Source organism: Phaseolus vulgaris, chromosome 5 (genome assembly GCF_051622355.1).
Source record: "Phaseolus vulgaris cultivar YP4 chromosome 5, ASM5162235v1, whole genome shotgun sequence".
NCBI lineage: Eukaryota > Viridiplantae > Streptophyta > Magnoliopsida > Fabales > Fabaceae > Phaseolus > Phaseolus vulgaris.
The window spans coordinates 7,764,839-7,788,260 of NC_143502.1; the positions used below are offsets into that span (position 1 = coordinate 7,764,839).

Genomic DNA, 23,422 nt, shown 5'->3' on the forward strand with positions numbered 1-23,422 from the left:
ATAGATCTGGCCCGATAGTTGGTCATTTATGGTTGTTTTCCGATTTGTGTATCTAACGTTATGAGGGAGAACAAGTCAAAAAATCTCAGTCAATTATTAGTTTTAATCACTCAATTAAGACAGGATCATGACCATAAAGCGTCAGGGTTAGTATTTTGCGGCCGGATGCACGAGACATCAAGTGATATGAATCCAAATAGACATGACAATAAAATTGGGAATTTAGGGTTACGGAACAGAATAAATTCAAAACAGTAACAATAAAAACCTGGATAAAGAAAGGCGCCACAAACAAAGTTTGATAAGCCTAAGGATGATCGTCACAAGAATTAGTGGATTCTTGATAAGATCGCAAGATACAGGGAAAAACCCTAGCAGAGAAACACTCTCTAAAATTATCAAAATATTCGTCCCTATTCTGAGGTTCAACAGTGTATAAATTACAAAGGTCTTTTCTTGTTTGTAAGAACATAAGACGAAACTACAATCCTTATATTTTAAGAAGGATCATTTGTCCCAGTGGTTAAGTTGATACTTTCCATCTAGTTATGGGTTCAAATCCTACTTGAGGCAAAAATAATAATATCCTTATATTTTTAAGGATCCAAACATGTTGTGCATGTAATCAACGAAGTCTTTTTAAGTTGTGGGCAATTCGACAATTGTGCCTTCAAAATATTATAGGCATTGTCATTAATCTTTTCTAACACTTGGAAAGGTCCATCCCCTCTAGGTTGGAGCTTTGATTTTCTTTGTTCAGGGAACCTTTCTTTCCTCATGTGTATCCAAACCCAATCTCCAGGCTCAAAGATTACTTTCTTTCTTCCTTTGTTAGCTTGCTTATAATAACCTTCAACCTTTTTTTCAATTTGTGCTTTGACCTGTTCATGTAGCTTTCTCACATAGTCAGCCTTAGCCTGTGCATCTTTATGCTTTACAACAGAAACGTTAGGCATAGGTAACAAGTCTAATGGAGTTAAAGGATTTAATCCATACACAATTTCAAATGGAGAACAATTTGTTGTGCTATGAACAGCCCTATTGTAAGCAAACTCAATATGAGGTAAACATAATTCCCAAGCTTTCAAATTTTTTTTCAAAATAGTTCTAAGTAAGGTACCCAAAGTTCTATTCACTACCTCTGTTTGTCCATCTGTTTGGGGATGACAAGTAGTTGAAAACAAAAGTTTGGTACCTAACTTACCCCATAAAGTCCTCCAAAAGTGACTTAGGAATTTTGTATCCCTATCACTCACAATACTTCTTGGTAGCCCATGAAGTCTTACTACTTCCCTGAAAAACAAGTCAGCTACATGGCAAGCATCGTCAATTTTTTTACAAGGAATAAAATGAGCCATTTTGGAAAATCTGTCAACAACCACAAAAATAGAATCTTTCCCTCCTTGAGTTCGTGGCAAACCTAATACAAAGTCCATGGAAATATCAATCCAAGGGCTATCAGGAATAGGTAAAGGAGTGAACAAACCTTGAGGTTTGACTTTTGATTTGGCCTTTTTATAAGTAATGTAATTTTCACAAAACTTTTGTACATCACGTTTCATGTGAGGCCAATAAAAATGTTCATGCAAAGTGTCATAGCTATTTTGAACCCCAAAGTGCCCCATTAGCCCTCCCTCATGTGCTTCTCTTACTAAAAGATCCCTAATGGAACATTTAGGAACACACAATCTTTTCATCTTAAACAAATAACCATTGTCCTTAAAATAGCCATTGGTACTAAACTTTGTGCAAGCATTATAGATTTCAGCAAATTCAGAATCATGTGGATAAATATCTTTTAAAAATTCAAGACCAAACAATTTTGTTTCAAGAGTGGAAATCAAAACATGTCTTCTAGACAAAGCATCAGCCACAATATTTCCTTTTCCTTTTTTATGTTTAATGACATATGGAAATTGTTCTAAAAAATTCAACCCACTTGGCATGTCTTTTATTTAATTTTCCTTGGCATTTTAAGTACTTTAAAGACTCATGGTCACTATGAATCACAAATTCTTTTGGTAAGAGATAGTGTTGCCATGTTTGTAATGATCTCACTAAGGCATACAATTCCTTATCATAAGTGGGATAGTTTAAGGAACCACCATTTAATTTCTCACTAAAATAAGCAATTGGATGACCTTCTTGCATCAAAACAGCTCCTATACCCACATTAGATGCATCACATTCAATTTCAAAAGATTTTGCAAAGTTTGGCAAGGCAAGAATGGGGGCATTAGTCAATTCATGCTTAAGGGCAGCAAAGGCTTTTTCCTGTTTTTCATCCCATTTAAACCCAACATGTTTTTTAACAATCTCATTTAGGGGTGCTGCCAAGGTGCTAAAATTCCTTACAAATCTCCTGTAGAAACTAATTAGGCCATGAAAGCTCCTAACCTCACTCAAATTTGTAGGGATAGGCCATTCTTGGATAGCCTTCACTTTTTCATAATCTACCTCAACTCCTTTTGGCACTTACCACAAAACCCAAGAACGCAATTTGTTCAGTACAAAATCTGCATTTATCAAGATTAGCATACAACTTTTCTTTTCTAAGAACATTCAAAACAGCACACAAATGTTCCTCATGTAATTCCAAACTAGTGCTATAGATCAAGATGTCATCAAAATACACCACAACAAATTTGCCCAAAAATTCTCTCAAAACATGGTTCATTAATCTCATAAAAGTGCTTGGGGCATTTGTTAGCCCAAATGGCATCACACGCCACTCATACAATCCATATTTTGTTTTAAAGGCAGTTTTCCATTCATCCCCCTCCCTAATCCTAATTTGATGGTAACCACTTCTTAAGTCAATTTTTGAAAATATACAAGCCCTGTACAGTTCATCTAATAAATCATCTAACCTGGGAATAGGGTGTCTATACTTGATGGTAATGTTATTGAGTGCTCTACAATCTGTGCACATCCTCTGAGAACCATCCTTTTTAGGCACCAAAATAACTGGAACAGCACATGGGCTCATGCTCTCTTGCACCCATCCTTTGTTCATCAGTTCTTCTACTTGAGTTTGGATCTCCTTTGTCTCTTGAGGGTTGCTTCTGTAAGCTGGCCTATTAGGCAAAGATGCTCCTGGAAGAAGGTCAATGTGATGTTCAATTCCCCTTAGGGGTGGGAGTCCTCTAGGAACATCACTTGGAAACACATCCTGGAATTCCTGCAACAAAGACTCAACACTAGGAAGAAAATTAATTTGATTAGAATGGTCAGCAACCAAAGTATTGTTTTTGCAATAAAGTAAGTAAAGGGGTTTGCTAGAAAGTAGCAACTTTTTCACTTCATTCACTTTCAATAATCCACTCATTTTTCTCTCACGTGTTTCTCTCTTTTTAGGTGTTTCACTCTTGCTCTGTTTAGGTGTTTCACTCATCTCTCTTTTCTCTTGGACTCTCTTTTCTCTCAATTTGATTTGATCCTCACACACCTCTCTAGGAGATAAGGGTTTGAGAATGATCTTCTTATTATTCTGCATGAAAGAGATTTTATTGGTGAAACCATCATGAATAGCCTTGGTGTCAAACTGCCACGGCCTCCCTAACGAAATGTGAGTTGCCTCCATTGGAACCACATCACACAAGACATTGTCATTATATTGTCCTATGGATAGGTTCACCTCCACATGTTTACTCACTGTCATCTCTCCATCTTCACTAAGCCATTGAAGCTTGTATGGCCTTGGGTGCGGTTTTGTCTCCAAATTCAATTTGGTAACTAGTCGTGAGCTAGCTACATTGGTGCAACTTCCTCCATCAACTATGAGTGAACATATTTTCCCTTGAATGGAACATCTAGTATGGAAAATATTTTCCCTTTGGGTTTGGTCCAAAGCTTGCATTTTGCTTCCTAAAAGCCTTCGAATCATCAACAAATCACCCTCCAATGCATCCAACTCCACCTCTATATCCTCCTTCTCTTCTTCACTTGAAGGTTCACTGTCTATTTGTCCATTTGATAACATGTACATAGTTTTTTTTGTTGGACATTCCGCAGCATAATGTCCCCTTCCTAAGCATTTGAAACATTTTACATCACTTGTCTTCCTTTTAGGTGGTGAATTATTATATCTATTAGATGACTTCCTACTTGAAGACATGGCTGAACTTGAGGGAACTCCTTTATCCTTCATCACCTTATCTTTCCAGTTGGAATTATTATTATTGTTAGAACTCCTCCTCATGATTCCTTTCCTCTTGAGTTGTTGTTCTACTTGGTTAGCCTTGTGCAACAAGTCCTCAATGTCTACATACTCTTGCAGCTCCACAACATCCCTAATATCGTAGTTCAGTCCATTCAAAAACCTAGCCATGATTGCTTCATTTTCTTCATTCATTCCAGCTCTAATCATGGTTACCTCCATCTCTTTAAAATACTCTTCCACACTTTTATTTCCTTGAGTCATTCTTTGGAGTTTGAGTTGCAACTCCCTATTGCTGGAATATATCTCTTCCTCATAATCCTTTTCATTTCTGTCCAAGATTCTACCATGGGTTCTTCATATCTAGTTGTGTCACTTTGGTATTTATTCCACCAAGTTAAAGCATAAGCTGAAAATTCAACTGCTGCCAACTTCATCTTCTGCTCCTCATTATAGTCATTGCAAGCAAACACATGCTCCACTTTAACTTCCCACTCCAAGTAAGCATCATGATCACTTTTCCCATTGAATGTGGGAATATTTAATTTTATTCCATCAATTCTCAGAGTTCTTTGTTCTCCATCATTTTCTCTTCTCCTCCTCCTATCTCCTCCTCTATTTTCTGGATTTACTTGTTGTGCTTGCTCCATTTGATCCAACCTCTCATGGAGTCCATCACTTTGTTGTTTCATTATCCTTTCCAAGTGTTGTGTTAAGGCTTGCATCTGTAGTTGAGACAGTCCACTATCTGATGGTTCCCCTGCCATGCTCAAGTAAACAGATTACAAATAACAATAAGTTTGGGCCTCACACCACTTTCTCACGTGTTTACACTCAACACTCGTGTTTCACACAATAAGGCTTTTTTTTTCTAATGATCACACTGCCTTTTACCACTCTTTCTCTACTTAAGGTTCTTACAAGAATCAAGCAATCAATGCAGAATCACTTTCAAAAGTAGCAATCAGAATCAATTAAAAATAATAGTAAAGAACAAAATAGTGAAGAACAATTTCACTATCAACAAACAAGCAAGACAATTAAAAAAACAGCAAGCAAAAACAATATATAGAGAAAATAAAATATGTAAACATGACACTTTTAGAACTTTTAACAAACACCAAGTATGCACTGAATAAGAACTATTTTTTTTTCTGTTTTCCTCTTGTTTTTTTTTCTATTTCTGTTTTCCTCTTCTTCTTCCTTTTTTTTCTCTTCTTTTCTTTTTTTCTATTTCTTATTTTTTTTTCTTTCTGTTTCTGCTTTTTTTTTTTAAAAATAACAAAATAAAAAAAAATGAACAGTACCGTGAACATTGTCATGAACAGTACCATGAACAGTAATGAGGGGAAAAAAATATTTCAGGATGCACAATTATATTATGACTCAAACCTTTACTCTGAATACCAACTGATATGAATCCAAATAGACATGACAATAAAATTGGGAATTTAGGGTTACGGAACGGAATAAATTCAAAACAGTAACAATAAAAACCTGGATAAAGAAAGGCGCCTCAAACAAAGTTTGATAAGCCTAAGGATGATCGTCACAAGAATTAGTGGATTCTTGATAAGATCGCAAGATACAGGGAAAAACCCTAGCAGAGAAACACTCTCTAAAATTATCAAAATATTCGTCCCTATTCTGAGGTTCAACAGTGTATAAATTACAAAGGTCTTTTCTTGTTTGTAAGAACATAAGACGAAACTACAATCCTTATATTTTAAGAAGGATCATTTGTCCCAGTGGTTAAGTTGATACTTTCCATCTGGTTATGGGTTCAAATCCTACTTGAGGCAAAAATAATAATATCCTTATATTTTTAAGGATCCAATTGTGCTGTAAAGTCTCTTGGGCCTTTTTAAGCCTTCCTCTTGTCATGGGTTCGCCTAAGTCTGGAATGGCTTGGTCAAGTTCCTCCTCACTATGCCCTTTGGTTTGGATGTCCTCATCATCAAGACACCCACTCCCGCTCTCGGCGACGCACAGGGGAGGACGAGTCGGAGCCCTTGTGGTTGTGTATTTGATACGGATTCGCAAGTCGAAGAGGCTCCTTAGTCCCTCAGCTAAGGGGAATCCACTTTCCTAGACCTCGACTGGGGGGCTTGTTCCGATAGCCTATATAGTCTCACATCGCTCAAGAGTCGAGGCTAAGGGCACTTTACATACTTCCTTCCCCTCCAACCCACCGAAGCGTCTTTTAAGGAAAAAACCGTGTCAAAGCACCAACCTTCAAAACAGACAATACCTCGGATGCGGTGATTGACCTAGCGATGCTATATCTCGGACTTGAGGTCGAAACCGACCTCAAGCTAGCAAGAACAACACTAAGTACACAAATTTATCCAAGTTACAACGGGTACACAAACCTCTCCAAGTTATCCTTCTCAATCTCTGTTTAAGACTAAGAACTCTCAAAAAGAGCACAAATAAAGCTTACAATGGTATAACTTCATAGAGTGAAGAATTTACAAAGATTTACACACAACCTAAAAATATACGCTTAATAATTAATAAAACTATAAGACTTTATGCATTTTTTTCTCTTTTTATACTCTTTTTCTCTTGTGTATATCTTATTGTATAGCTAGTATGTTTTTCTTCTTTATTTTCTTCATCCTTGATTTCTTTATATAACTTCTTAGATAAGACAGTTTAATACTTGATCAAGAAGTTCTTTTTGGAAAACCTCTTTTAAGGTATCCTCTCTTTATGGAAGCTCTTGATATGTCTTTAAAAGTTTTTCTTCAGATAAACCTAGAAAAAAAAAAATTCGCACAACAGTGTATATATAAAAAAGAATTGTGATATATGTTTAAATTATTTACAAAAAAGTTTTTCCATGTGATTGAATTCACATTAACATGTTTCCTTAGATTCCTTAGATGGATAGTTTGAAGATTATTTTGCTTTCTTGATTTATTATAGAAAATCTATGTTTAATTACGACTTGTTTAATTAATAATAACAAATAAATATATTGAATTAAGTATTACTATCAGGTAAGATAAATTGCAACATTAATTCGTTTATTACTTTAAAATATTGTAGAATTCTAGTCTACTAAGATCTTAGAACTATTTCTGTATGAAACAAAATTAGTATTATTATAAACATATAAAATTATATGAATAATTTATATCATCTAATATTATTAAAACTTAAATATTTACAAGTCTACTTTAGTCGGGTACATACAACGTAAATTGTACACTTTAAACTATTTTTTTTTTATATTTTGTCTTTTCATATATCAAGTCAAATATGAAAATTTTGTTATGGTACCACTTTCTCCCTCTCTTACTAGGCTTCATACAGATATTTTTGTTTGTTAGTTATATTTTGTATGTTCTTTACAAGTTTGTAGTTGTTTTAATGTGAACAAAGTAAATAATTAAGTGAAAAGAATGAATGTGAACTTGGGGAACATACTTAAAATTGTCAGGAATGTAATAAAAAATTTATTCAAACTTAAGTTTTGATATATTCTTTTTATTATAAAAAAGATATATTAATTAATCTATAATTTTTTCAATTTTGTAGTGGTTTTTTTTTTTAAATAGCACATAATTTGATCTGCCTGCCTGTAATACTAGCTAAAGGGTTGTCCTCAAATATTAAGAACTTGAATTTAATTTGAATTCAATTTTTTAGATTTTGATTGGAATTGAATATTTAGACTTAGATAAGATTTTTCAAAATCAAATTCATGCATAACATAACTAAATACTAAACATGAATTATGAGATTCCATATACTATATACACCATCGATTTAATAAAGGCACCAAAATATGTAACAGGGACAAGAATTAAAAAAAATGATGAAGGATATTTAAAAAGGAAACTATACTATAAAGACTACAGAGTTAATTACACCATAAAATAAAAAGAAAGGTTAGAAGCAAATATTCATTAAACGTCCCTGGTCAATAGGTACCAAGCAGCCCAAAATCATTTGGTAAAAATCCATGTAAAGGAATCAGCACATATTTTGAACCATCCATCATCACGATGGCCATTCCCTATAGGAAAAGGAGAATGTGAGCATTGACCATCAGCAAATTTCCAAAGAAAATAATGCCAAAGACAGAAATATTAAAGAAAAAGGAAACTAAATACTCTCAAGTTAGGGAATACATAAGAACACATATCTACAAATTGACAAGTCAAGTGAAAAATATAAATTATGCAACAAATTCAACATGACTTATTCTTCCCCAGTGTTCCTTTGAATTTCAGCACGCTAGCTGGTCAACCTGTGTCTCAGTGAAATTTGCACACCCTCAATGGCCCATATGGTTTTCAGTAGAATGGTTCTATCACACATCATCATCCATTCCCACCCTTCTATCTATAACAGGAAACATGGGAACCAAATATGTACCTAAACCTGTACATGCTAACAACTACTGTGGCCCTACCAGCCACACATAGTAACAATTATATAAGCTCCTCTGTCAAGAGAAAAAGAAAAGACAAGAGGAACAGATCAAGCCTGGTCCATCATCATAAAGGGCCCGATTGCAAATTTATCACAAAGCTGCACATTATGACAAGCAGACAACTAAGGCGAGGCAGACGCCTATGTCATAGATGAATCACACTTTCCACATTTAAGATTGCTCCAGAAGTACTTGAACATATGCAAGGTTGTCCTTCCGACATTGGTGAGATCATCAACCTGAAAACCAGTATCAGGAGGTGAACTTCTCATGTATTTATCTATCAACTTAACACTGTTTCTGAATTCACATGACCTCCATTACCCCCAGTGTTGTTAAATCCAACCACAGGAATGGAGTGTTGAGCAAAATCTAGTAATAACTTCCTCTGGCGCTCATCGGTGTGAGGGAGACTAGCACGCAAGAGTTCAACAGGCATTTCTCTACTAATAGCTTTGGCAGCATCTGGACCAACATCATCCACATTCGAGGTACTTTGTATGAGCATGGATTGCATGATACTATGATATTTATTCATGCAATACTTGGTGAGAAGGCCAAAGAATTCATCAAATGAGGCCTGCCAAAATGAACGATTACCCATGTTGTAGTTGCAAGCAGCATGTGGATCAGTTAGAAGTTCAGTTGCCCTCTCAAGAACAGAAATTAAAATAAGGGAAGCACCATCCCCAGAGGTGCTTCCAATGGGACGTAGAGGAGGCTGCTCTGCAGAACAAACAACTGCAGCAAGACAGGCACTAAGAGCACCAAGATCCATTCCTCGCACACATTGGCAAACAACCTTGGCAAGATTATTTGTAGTCTCTGAAGCTGACAGATCTGAGGGGAGACCACCAAATAAGAATCTTAAATGACGAAAGACTGTCATGCAGACTATCCTCATAAGCTCACTGCCGGGAGGAAGCAACTGAAGATACTTTGCAAGGAGCTTACGCCCCTTGGGAATAGATACTAACCTTAAGAAAACAAGGTCATCCTTAGCAGCAAGTCCAACTTTGTGTCCATTCTTTCCAAGTGGGTCAACAAGTTGAAGTGAAGTTGCTAGTCCTTCCAACAGGACTAGCCTTCTTCGTCTTAATTGTGTTCCACCATCCTGTGGCTGATTGAACTGTAGGTACCGATCAATATCATCCACATCTAGAAGAAGACAAAGACCATCCTCAATTGTGACTCTGGCAGCAAACCTAGGTTCCTGCTCTAGGGGCTTCTCTGAAACATTTTGATCAGAGCTTATAGAAGTGTTTGGAGGATCAACCTCAAGTAGAGGGCGAGGACAACGAATAGAAGAAAATGAAACTCTCCCTAGGGCATCAACCTGCACAAATGCATGTGGCTCAGCATTAGCACGGGTTCGTGGAGGAATTTCCCTTATCTGGGTTGGGCAAAATGGATGTTTTAACTTGGCCACAGAAGGTTTTTTTGCCAGACAAGCTTGGTGGTAGTAGTCATCTACGTATGGGTCATTACTATGAGTCACAGCATGCTGCATCCTAAGAATGCTTTCAATTTCATCACTTGTCATGTACTTGGACCGGAACTGAAAAGAAGCACTATCACTCTTTTGGCTGGCATCAGAACCATGTTGGGAATAACGAAGACTGTGTTTACCTTTATGAGTTGATTTTGGTCTATGATCTCTACCATCAGCAAGACCAAGCACATGTTCATATTTGCTAATTACAGATGAGCCAGAGGAAAGGTGGGGATTGAATAGATGAGACTGGTAGCCTGATAAGTAGCCTGCAGAACGCTGAACAGGATGGTGCAATCTATGCTGCTGTTGTAATTGAGTCATTAAGTGAGGAGATACTGATCCGTTATGAAGGTGCAATTGTTGTTGTAACATATTATTAAGGAGATTTGAATGATCTCCAGGATAAAACCCTGCCTGGTTAACCAATTGATTCTGTAATCGCTGATTAAGATGGGAACCAGTAGGAAATTGGCGTGTGTTTCCGCCAAAATGTGACCCAAGATTTAAAGCACCTGACTGTAGTGCAGAATTGGAGAAATGAGAACGATTTTGAGATGACAACGCCATCTGAGCTGCTCCAGTATGATAAGGAATGTTCAAGTGTCCTGTACTATGGCTGGGAGAAGCCATCTGGGATAGACCACCAGGGGGAGGATAAGAAGTAAAAGAAGACTTTGGTACCAAAATTGGTTCACTAGAAAAACGAGGAAGCTCCTGTTGCTTGTCAGGATATGAAGATGTTCTGTACAAAGGCTTTGAGTCTGGTAAATGTGGAATGGAGGAATGCGGCTGTGATGACCATCGTTTACCATCATGATCATGAGCAGTTTCTGTATCATAAATGTGCTGATCAAGCCAGTTAGGAACTGGTTCACTAGAGCAATGTTGGAGGTGGTAGTGTTGTTCTTGCCTTTGCTGCTCGGGATATGAAGATGTTCTGTACAAGGGCTTTGAATCCTGCAAATGGGCTAGGGAAGAATGGGGCTGTGATGACCATCTTTTGCCATCTGTAGAACCTTCACCATCATAAGGATTCTGATCAAACCAGTTAACACTATCTTCTCTTTGTGACCATTCAGATGTAGAATCTGGTTACAACACAAAAATAGCAAAAAATCAGCCAACTGAAAAAAAATATTGTATATACTGAAAAAGGTGGAATAGAGTGGAGCTAAAATGACAGGAATACATAGTCAACTTGATTACAGGATGCACGTAACCCCATCTCAAAGCACAATATTAGTGTGATGACTATGTTACACAAGAAAGCACAGAACAGTTACAATAAATTAAGTTACCATCAATTAGTCAGACCCCTTTCCTAGTCAGAGGAAGTTTTCTACCTAAAAGGCTAAAATCCATAAGTTAAGGATAAACTTGAAGCAGAAAACCCAGCCCCCTATCCATTAGCAAAGAATAGTTCTACACACACACTATCACAAGTTGTTAATATATGGTTTGTATTCATGGTTTCATACGTCTAAATGCTTATGCAAGTTAGCTTACAAGTTGCACTCTCATTGTTCCCTAACTTAAGGTAATTTCCTACATTCGTTTATTGAAAAATAATATAAATTGTGGGTGTGTTTGTATGATTGTGCCAGCCATACTAAAACACTCTTTAGAAGCAACATATAATAACTACATGACTATAATACTATACTAGTATTGACAATACAATTCTTACTTAAAATTATAAATAAGTTTGCTTACATGCATCAATTATTTTCTCAAAAAACAACATATAACAAAAATAAAAAAAATAAATCAATAATTATAATACTATTAAACAAAACTACTTTATTTATTGAATCATAGCTTTCCCACATCTCATGAAAAACTGTTTTCCAATTAAGAACTAAAGGATAGCCAATAGTGTATATTCAAAATTCTTTGGATCACAGTTACACTTAAACGAGGTCACGTGTTTTATTTATTGCCATTAAAAATCCATAAACAAAAAGGGTCCTAAACCTGATTAAAAGTTCAAAAATGCAAGTGTAAATCCACTATCGGGTATTCAAACAACCAGGTTATCAGAGCACAATGGAAAAATATTTAGTAGAAACATTAAATAAATAACTCAAGAAAGTAAAAGGTGTATTAATTTTATTTTGACAAAAGAAAGAGCAAAGTGGTGAGTTCTTTACAAATGTTTACTCACTTTCTCTTGATCCTCGTTCGCCAATAACTCCTGCACTTCTTGGTCCACTCACGAACTTGTTCAACTGAAATGAAATTTTAAAATAAAATAAAAAATATTCTTAATCTTCATATTGATATGCATTCAGAAAAATTAATAAACTACAGTACCTGCGAAACTGAATAATAAAATCAAGTACACGGGCATATATCAAGAGGAAATCAAACAACCACAGCGTTTGAGATAACTTTTTAGTTGATCCAAAAACATTCAAACTAGTTTGAAGTGCAAAAGGAATCATTTTAACTACCTCTTCCACTTTTCCTTATTCTTTGATGAAATAGAAAACAGCTACATTGTAAAAATAATCTTACCAACTAGAGCAAATTAGCTGTCAGGAAGGGTAAAAAGGGAACAGAAAAAACTAGCATGATGCTCGGAGAATCTTGGAAATACAGTAGAATATTGACAAGCTCCATTGAGGCAGTATCACAAATATCTTTAGCCAACATCTTCGGAAACTAAGTCTAGAGTCCCTACCAATTACATACTACTACCATATTTTAAATTTTCTCCCACATTTCTAAATTTTGAGTAATGATTGACATCCTTGGTCCAACCTGTGCCCAAGGAGGAACACATATAAAACACAACAAGCCACAATATTTAAAAGAATTATTTGAAGATCCTGATGGAAAAGGGAGAAGTATATAAGTACATGGACAGTCGCACAACACATACATACATATATATATGGGACATCTATACATTAGGATCCAATTGCAAGGCATCAGGACTTGAGTTAACATTCGAAATACAAGATTACAATGTGGAGAAGAATATAAGTGCATGACAGTTGCACACACGTAGATATATGGGACATTTATATGTTAGGTTCCAATTGCAACGTATGGGACTTGTGTCCACATTGCAAGTACAAGATTCTAATGTGGACTTTATAAGGGCTCTCCAGCTATAATATCTAGCTTTTGTGGTCTGCTTCAACTAAGGTTAAATGATAAGAACAATTTTCATCTTAAGAATGTGAAAACTGAAAACTATAAATTTTAACCATATAACATTACACAGATAGTCAATATTAAAAATTAGTCATGTAACAATTTAAAAAGTGCAGTTATCTTTTAATGTTGATCTTTCAAATAATTGGTCTATATTCATTGTTTCCCTTTCTTGCAATAACCACACTAACCTACATAGTTAAGCATGTTTAAGTCCATTATTTTACTTTTCATTGAATTATCAATCTTACAAGTAATATAAAAGATCAAACTCTACGGAAAAAAATGACTGGCTGCACAATTCCAATCACTTTTAATTAGAAAGTGAACTTTAAATCTAACTCAATCTCACAAAACCAGTTTATAAGGAAAGGTTTGCACCCACTTATATAATGTAATTTCGACTTATCTCTAGTTGATGTGGGACCTCCAACACAACCCCTAATGCCGAGGACTAGACATCTCAAACGTGGGACTAGACATTCAAGGATGGTCTGATAGCAAGTGACTATCTTGGATGAATTTTAGAGAGTTAGAAGTGTCTTTTAGAGCTTCTAAACTACCACATGTCACTTTCAAGTGCACATGGGGTAGTTTGACTCTTCCACTTGACCCTTCAAGCTTTTAAGAGTCTTCTTGTGTCCATTGGAGCTCTTTTAGGTGCCTCCCATGTGACTTCTCCTCAAGTCATCATTGCTTTTCAAAGAGTCACCATTACTCTCCCTAGATTCAAGGAACTACCCATGTGCACTCCCTAATTTCAAGGGATTAACAATTACTAATCATGCTTAGTGGAGTCTACTCTTGATTAGCAAATTAACTCAATTTTGTCGTTTTTTCCACTCCTTGGATGAACTCACCAATATAAGGGAGTCTCCTCCATTTGCAAACTCATCATGCACTTATCCTTTGATTCTTCATTGATGGTGGCATGTTCTTCTTCATTCTCTTGTCTCAATCCATTTGTATTTTCATTGCATTACTTGTTCTTGTTTTACATTGAAACTAATACAAATCAAACGGTTTTCTCCATGAAACTCTTTGCTTCCCCCAAGGCTTAATGAATATCCAAGGAGTTTCTCTTCTTCAACACCTCTTGAGTTGATCAAGATCTTTCCAACCTTCTAAGGTTTACATCACTTCGTTGGGACAAGCTCTAATACAATATTATTAAGTGGGTTTATAACTAATTCAACATAAAAAAAACAGCTAGTAAAGTGAGATTTGCACCTCACTTATATATTATGATTTGGCCATATCACTAGTCGACATGGGATCTCCAACATTTTTCCTCCTCTCACCACTTAAGGGGCATTTGGTTGAAGGAAAATGTTTTCATACCTAGAAATCGGGAATTATGAATCCTGGAAATTATGATCTCTAGGAATGACTAAATTTTGTTTGGTTGGTGAAAAGTATTTCAAGGAATATCAGTCAAGTTTTATTTGAAATCAAAAGGTAATGTGTTATCTTTATTAAAGCTTTTAATTCGTTGCCACATTAAATTATTTGATAAAAGTAATATAGTATTTCTTATATAAAAAATTTATTTTTACATGAGGTAGTTAATTTCCCACGTCCCACCATGAGATTGCTTTTGTGGGAAACTCGGCTCAACCATTCTTGGAAAACCTTGTTTCCTAGGAATGTTATCTTTTAAAAAGTAAATCAAACGTGAGGAACATATTATCCTAACTTTAGAGACATGGGAAACTAAATTTTCACTTCTATATAAACACCCCCTTTTAAATTAATTAACAATATTTAAAAAAGGCTTTTTCCACCAAGTCACAAGCCATTGTTAGTTCCTTTCAGTTCTTTTAACTACCCAACCTTTAGATTTAATCACAAGTACAAATTGTCATCATGATGTAAGGTAATACAATTTTTTCTTACACTATGGTTGAAGGGGGGTAAAGGGACCCTTGTTTGGTTATTAAGGGTAGTAGAAGAGACAAAATAATAGTATGATACAGTCAAAAGCTTACAAATATTAATGGAAGGGAGGGAAGGTAAATAAAACTTCAAAGCTAATTACATTAAAGTTAACATAATTCAAAAACTATAATTCCCTTTCTCTCCTCCGCAAACCCTAATATTAGAGGGGAGACAAAAATGGGAGGGGAGGGATAGTCCCCTCTCCACTACATGTTGCTTTTATGGAAACAGAAATGGAAGGAGGGACGTGTAGATATGATAGAAATATCAAATTTCTACCATTAGTTTGAGAGGTGAAATAGAATGTCTTTTTGTTTGGACCCACCAGAAAAAGCTACACTCCATTTGGAGATTGAATTTAATAATTTTAAAACAGGATAAAAAGGTTCACACTATTTTCATTCTTTAGTTCACTCACCCAAACTACATAACTTCTTTCTTATTTTTCATTCATCCAAACAAGACATTTTTTCTACTTAGTTTCCCTACTATTTCTATCCTTGTTTATTTTCTCTGTATTACACGTCTAAATCAGACATGATTAAATTTCTAAACAAGATAAAATGAAAAAGTTTCTTCCCCTCCCTTCCATTTCCACAGAACCAGACACTGTTGACTTTGCCTTCTATTCTGTTTTTTAAATTAATATCAAATTTGATTTCGATCTTCCATTGATTTATTAAAATTACTTTAAATATGCCTTTCTAAGTTAATGATTTGAATTTCTTTTAATTTCCTGCACAAAAAATGTGCCATTATTATTCATAAAATGGGAAAGCTGAAGAACTAAGATAACTTTCAGCAATGAAGCTTTTGAAACAAGATAGACTGAAATAAAATGGAAAAATAATTGCTTATGATTGTTTGATTACCTATGTTGAACGGATTACTAAGATAAAAATAATTTGTGATGAATGTGACATTAAGGATCGGAATGATCAACTTTGACAAAGCTAGGTTGTCAGTAGCACCCTATAGAGCCAGTGACCACTATTTGGACACTGTAGCATCACAGTTTAATGTCCATTTGTCATGGCCATTGCTGCCACTATAGTGGAAGAACACCGCAGCCTGTCACATGTAATTTGGTTGCAGAAGTGCGGTCCTTCCAAAAATCCAAAAAAATGGCCTTAAACATTTGGTTTTGAATTTTAACATTGCAGGGGGTATTTAGTGATTTCCAACTATTTTTTAAAAGAAAACAGTACAGTTTCTGTCATATCTGAAATAAACAGATCTCTTTGTATGACGCTCTGTCTCCTGTGTGTAATTTGGGCTTTTCACCCATGTTTACCAGCCAGCACCCGTATTTTGTCACAAACACCTGGCAGTTTACAGTGAATCCAGTCTCTGTTTAAGTTTTCCCATCTCTTTGTTTTGCTTCTCCTCAGTTGCTTTGTTTTTCTGCTTACTGTTTGGCAGGTCAGGAACCCACATTATTTTCCCTTACTTTCTTTTTTCTTTTCTTCTTATGCGTTGTTGATTTTAACAATGTATAAAACTCAGGCTAGTTACTGGCTGGATCAATGGTTTACTAGTTGAGTCAATGACTCATTGGTTAAATTGCACAAACTAGTTATTATAAATCATAATGTAATAGCTAAGCTTAGGTATATGTCTTATCATTGCCAGATACACATTAAATAGCTATTTTAGGCACAGTGGAGGAACTTCCTATTGCAAGCCACATAGTCTTGGTTTGATTCCTGTTAGAATAAATACTCTTAAATAGAATTTATTGTAAAGGTGCTGTGTGCATTGTGTAGTACCTAGTTCCTAGATATATCTTTTCATATTCTCTTCTCTTCCCTCTCATACATTGTATCTGATGTATCCAAAGTTATTATAAATATGAGCTCCTAAGAGGGAAATTCACTCTCTCAAATTCATTCTAATTCTTTGTATTTTTCTCAAGTTGGTATCAGAGCGGGTCAATCCCGCTCTGCCTGTCTATGTCTGGCAAAGAAATTGTCTATCGGTCACTGTTCGCACCGCCGTCCACCACTGACAATTCCTATGAATGTCATTTTGCACTCCTCAAACGTAAGTGGGACATACAGAAGAAGCCTACAGTGAGTGACAAGATCATATATAGGAGTGTGTCCGTGTTTGTGAAAGGACACTTCACTGCAGCAGCATGGCAGCTGAACTGACTTTCATTAAATCTACTGGAATGGTTCACATGGAAACAATTTGTACAGGTTGAATCTGGTTTAAGGCCAGTTTGATGACATCAAAACCCTATCGAATAATAAAACTGAACCAGCCTAGGCCCAGTTCCTGCTTCAACTGGCCAGTGAAAGATGATTTTGTAATAGTGGTTTTAAACTCATGTTCAATCTTTTAAATTACAAAAAACTTCATGAATTTTGTGTATTATTAATCAATTATTTAATATGTAAAGAAGTTCAGAGTAGCAGTCACCACACTGTGCACTATCCCACTCTAGCATCTATGTGATAAAGTATAACATAATAATATTTTATATAAAAAATTTAAGAAGTCATCAAATTTTATTTATTTTGGTGCTTCGGATGTTTTCTGGAACTGTCCCTGATCTTGGGTGCAAAACATATCATGAAATCAGCTCTATACATCCTGCTCAGACTAAAAAACTAATGAAAGAAAACCAAGATAACACATAGCCAGTCACTAGTAACATTATTTCTTTTTCTTCAGTTTTGACGAAAGAATATGTCAAGTAAAGTAACACTACCAAACAACTTATAAACGGTTCAACCAACAGAAAAGTATAGGGCAACATCACTGGCCAAATACAGAAAATTCGCTATGATCAATGAAGATTAAAAAGAGCAGTCTGCTAACAAAAACAGATAAAACTGTACAATCAAGGAAGCCCAGGGTTCAGCTAAATTATTTACAGTTCAGTATTCATTTGGATACTCATCCCCCAAATCATGCCTCAACTCATATATTTGAAGCATTGCATCAATCATACAACAGAAGCACAATTTATAAAAACATTATAAATCAAAAAAACACAGCTTATCTATTTTTAAATGAATGCACATAAATTATCATCATCACAACAGTTGTCACATATATTTCATAAAAGTATCAAGCATTAACAGAAAGTATGATGATCGTAATTTAACAACCTTACCTTCAAAAAAGTGGTAGTAAGATCATCAATATCAGAAAGAGATCTCACATCCTCAGCCTGCAGAGTGAAAGTACAAGTTAGTTGATATGAAATTATAGCATTGTGTCTGTAAAGTGCTGCTGGACTAAAAGTATAAGCACAACATGTTTTTACCAAAAAATTTATACCCACAGAATTTTAAAATTTTAAATTACAAACAAAAATCATAAGAACTAAGAAGATTGAAAATTGTGTAACCAACATCTTCTCCATTGAAAAAGAACTCCTCTTCGTTAGAATCAAGAGTAGGCAAACGGTCATTATCTTCTAACCCTCCCAACTCGACTTCTTTACCGAAGAATGCATATTGCGATGCATCAAAAACTGCACCTTCTGCAAGACAAATAATTCCAGTCAAGTACCTACCAATATCTTAGAACATATATTAGAGATAAACTCAACACGGATTAATTAAAATAAATAGATCTATTGCAATACACATAGCCAGGGGAAATGGCAGAAATCATTGCAAGTACAACAAATTTTTTCAATCCAAAAATTCAGAAGACATCAATGCAACTAATATACTAAAACCCCAATCATCGACAAGAATAAGCAAACGCACTACACCAAAAAGATAGAGATTATACAGTCATGTAATACAATGCTGAATCAACTAAAGTAGCCAGCAACAGCAAAAACCTTAACATAACAAGAAAATTTCCTCCAAAAAAAGAAACTTAAAAGGCTTCATCATTAAGTTTCTATGAGCTGAAGCTAAAAACAAAAACAAAAAAACACTTTGAAATGCAGCCTATAAATCCCCATAATTCAAACTAAACCACAGGCTAAAACACCACAGATCTACAAGACCAAGCAGAATCAAACAACACAGAAACGAACACCCATTAAAGAAAAACGTAAGAGAAAACGAGATTTGAATCCCAGAAGACGAAGCAAACCTGAGGTAACATTCCCCAATTCTCTAAGATTCTGTGTGATGGGAGCGCCATCAACGCCACCCCCAGCTCCAAACCCATCCATATCCACCATAAAAACGAAGGAAGATGAAACCCCAGACAGAGAAACCCGCGAAAGATCGAAGATTTACAGAGAAAATGAGAATTAGAGGACCCAATGTGAAAAGGGTTGTTCAATCCTGAAACCCCTTCTCCTTTCTTATGTTTTCTGAGAGTGTTTGAGAACGTTTGAACGAAGGAAAAGGGGGAGAAGAAGATCTGTGCTGATAATTTAGCACATGGAAAAAGAGAAGAACAAAAAAGGGAGTTGGGATTTGGATCAAAGAGAAAACAGAAGAAGGAGAGAGACAAAGAGAGGAGAGAGACAAAGACTGAGAGGAACCCTACAAACGAGATATTATTGATCCAAATTTATTACAGAAATTGTTCTTTGCTTTTGTTTTTATTTTTTATTTTTTACGTAAAAGTATAATGAGACTGAGATATTTTGTCTATTTTCTATTTTTTAAATTAACGTTTGGACAATTAAAAATATTTATGAACAAAATTTGAGAATAACATTGGAAATTGTAGGTGAATTCTTGTTTTTTTTTAAATTTATAATGTTAATCCTGTCTAATTTTTAGTATATGATTTTCTTTCTTTTTAATGATATTAATTTCTTATTTTATAAAAATCATAATTTTGATATGATTTTAAATTTTAAATAGGTTTATTTTGTATTGTTATGTTTTGATTGAATCATTATAATATATATATATATATCATTTTTTTATTGGTTTTATCTTCTCCTTCATTAATTTTAAAATGTAATATTAATGAAATGTTATTAACAGCTTCTCTTTTTAGAGGATAATACAGTGGGTGTCATTAAATTAAGACCTAATTTTGTAAGACTTTCTTAATAGACTATGCTGACGTTACACAAAATGTGCATAAATATTAAGTCATAAAGTGTGCATAAATATTAAGTCATAAAGTGTGTATAAATATTAATTAAAGGATAGTATTAATTATATATAAACAATAAATATATATATACATATTTTGTTTACATAATTAATAATATCCTTTAATTATTAAGGGAATGAATATGAGATAAGATTTTTCAAAAGATACTAAGAAGACAACACCAAAAGTTCAGCAGAAAATATGGACTAAGATAAAAATGAAATTAAAGTTTAATTTTAAAATTTGAATTATAAGAGTGAGAAAATAATACACTTTATCAAATAGTAGTTATTATATTTATAATGTCATATTTATTATGAATATAAAAAAATTAAAATAATATTTTAATATACACATTACAAAGTTATTTATTTTATAACATGATATTTAAAATTATTATAGACACTTTTATAAACATCACTCATTCATTCCCATATACAATATAATAATAATTTAATATATTTACAATATTTATTGATACGACATTATTATATATTAAATAAAATAAAAATTATTTAAAAATCGTAATTAATGAATCATTAAACCATTTTCACATATTACAAATAATGTATAATTTTTAAGATTTATGAAAAAAATATTTTTTTAATTTGAATGACTTTTAATACACACATCATGCAATATAAAATATTTTTTAAAATTCAATGGTTATATTTTATAATAAATATATAATTTTTGTAAAAAATCAAATAAAATTTCTGATGATTTATAATAAAATAAGAATGTGGTAAATTAATAATGAAAAAAATACGACATAAGGAAGCTATTGTAATGATAAATGTATTTTGATAACATCACAATAAATAAAAAATAATAACTGCTTTTTTTTATTATATGCATAATTATTTAAAATGTTTAAAATTTTGTTAATAATGAAAATATGCTACTAAATATTATTGTAAAAATTCCCTAAAAAAATTGTATAAAAATGTGAATTATATAAGTAAAATAACCTAATACAAATTATATTATATGAAAAATATGTAAAAATTAAGGAAAAATCATATTAAAATCTGTTAATAATTAGTAATAATTGTACTTATTTCATATATATTTATACAGTTTTGGTGATTCATTTTTCATATGTATTTATATGTAATCAAACATGATTCGAGAATGATTTACCTAAGATGTGGAATTTGTTGGTTGGTTAGTCTAAATCAAAGTTGAAAACAACCAACCACAAATTGAAGATCAATTTTATGCGAACAATGAAAGTTATCGCAACAAGTAATTATAATTAAAAAATATATTTAATTGAATATAATATTTAGATAATTTTTGGATAGTTATTTTTTTTTATGTTTTAATTTATTGGTGTTTTAAAGATGCAATTGATCATTGTGGAGAAAGATAACACTGAAAAAATATTAAAAAAAATATTATTGATATTAAGGGGTTTCCACAAACTTGTATAATATTATTTTTTACATGTGTAGCATTCATATGTTTGTTTTCTATCCTACGAATTATAATATTTGTTATAGATAACTTTGTCCCATTTTAATAAATTGAATAATCAACTCATCTGCACTCTTTAGGGTCTTTTTGTTGACCAAATGTTTAACTATCTAAACATTGATGATATCGTTGTTATTTTGCATTTGCACCTTGGAAAAAAAATATTCTAAATTTTATCCTTTAAATTAATTATTGTATTCAATCTGTAAATTATAGTTGATATGAATGTCATTTCTAAGCCTGTAGTTACATATTTATTTGTTAGCACACCTTCGAATTTCAAATGCATACAGTGATATCAAATTAATTAACTATAGACCAAGAGTTCAACACCGTATTATTTTGATTAAATGCTAAAAATAAAACAATAAAATATGAAATAAAATTTATAAGACAGTTATTTTTAATAATACATCATTATGAGATAATACAATATTATGTAGTTTTTCTTTTATTTTTAATTAGGAATTATAACTAGACGGGATGAATGTCAGTTTGATTATTTTATTATCATTTTTAAAATAAAAATTCATTTTCATCCTTATTTTAAAAATAAATAAAAAATCATTTTCATCCTCTTATTCAATGAATATGATTTTTTTATCCCATTCACATTCCCATCGAGAAACAAGTATCCACGCACTCCTTGTCTTATCGTTTCAAATATTAATTAAATAATATTTTATAAAAATAAAAAATTACAGTAAAAAAAGCATGATATTATCAAGTATATAATGTTAAAAAGAAACACTTTTTTCTTCAATATCAAATATCAAGAAATAAACTATAATTGTATAAATAGCAAATTACAGTATGAAATAGATCAAATAATTATAGAAAATAAATAAAAGATCAAATATATGACCAAGAAATATATTACGAAATTAAGGACAAAAAAAGTAAATATAAATTTGTAAGTTACCTAATAAATTAAAGGTGTTTTAGTATAGGGACGAGTGATTTCCATTGTCATATGTGAAAACAAAAATAGTAAGTTTTTTCTAAATTTTGTAACATAGAGCACAACCTAGATTGTTCTCATAGGACACATGATAAATTGCATTGAATATTTGAAATCTTTCCGCACAAATAAAAAATTGAGGTTTAGGGGTTCAAAAACATAAACGTAACTTGTAAAACAAAATTAAATATCAAAAGAGAAATTCCATAAGATTAAAATAGATAAATCCTTATATTCAAACAACCAAACAATTCGAAAGTCATAGTTCTCTAAAAATTTATCCAAGTTTAAATAGTTAATCGATTCAATTAAACAATTAAAAGGATTTCTAAAAATTAAAATATTAATATCATTCAATATATGAAATTAAAATTCAATTTATTCCTAATTTTGAATTCTAAATTCAAAAACGCAAATTGATATCACAAAGAAAAATTGAAATTAGAGAAGAGAAGAAAAATAAACTCAAATCGACGAACGATTGGTGCAAAACTCAATTCATGTTGTTTAAAGTTGATTTTGTGAATTGATCCTTAGAGATATAGTTTTCCATTAGAAAATAACTAAAATGCAACAAGAGAATAATATAAGAATATGAAAATAGATAGAAAATAAGGAAAACTAAACTATGGAGGTCCATTTAGCCCTCACCAATTAATGCTAAGAGAAATGCATAAGAGAAATAAAAAATACATAAATATCATTCTCTTAAGCCTTGGACATAAATGTATAGATTAATCTAGGTTT

The 23,422-nt window shown here is 33.0% G+C and overlaps 1 protein-coding gene across 2 annotated transcripts; it reads right to left on the reverse strand.

The window, feature by feature from the left end:
* Nucleotides 1-7,973: 7,973 nt before the first annotated feature.
* LOC137835050 (protein PAT1 homolog) lies at nt 7,974-19,702 on the reverse strand. 2 transcript variants are annotated; one of them, XM_068643385.2, is made up of 6 exons: nt 19,267-19,702; nt 18,567-18,697; nt 18,326-18,382; nt 12,266-12,329; nt 8,931-11,189; nt 7,974-8,845 (listed from the first exon to the last, which is right to left on the reverse strand). In XM_068643385.2, exons 1-6 carry the CDS (start codon nt 19,355-19,357, stop codon nt 8,841-8,843), a joined length of 2,607 nt encoding a protein of 868 aa, XP_068499486.1. In that variant the 5' UTR covers nt 19,358-19,702; the 3' UTR covers nt 7,974-8,840. The 2 variants fall into 2 exon arrangements, with proteins under 2 accessions (XP_068499486.1, XP_068499485.1); XM_068643384.1 differs by having other exon boundaries at nt 8,693-11,189; nt 19,267-19,671.
* Nucleotides 19,703-23,422: the final 3,720 nt, after the last annotated feature.

Bases quoted from the DNA above. Each gene is read 5' to 3' on its own strand.
- LOC137835050 (XM_068643384.1), bottom strand. From the start codon at position 19,357: ATGGTGGATATGGATGGGTTTGGAGCTGGGGGTGGCGTTGATGGCGCT. The intron at 18,698-19,266 runs GTTTGCTTCGTC...TTTGTCTTGCAG, and splicing joins ATTGGGGAATGTTACCTCAG to AAGGTGCAGTTTTTGATGCA. The intron at 12,330-18,325 runs GTAAGGTTGTTA...ATTTCATTTCAG, and splicing joins TTACTACCACTTTTTTGAAG to TTGAACAAGTTCGTGAGTGG.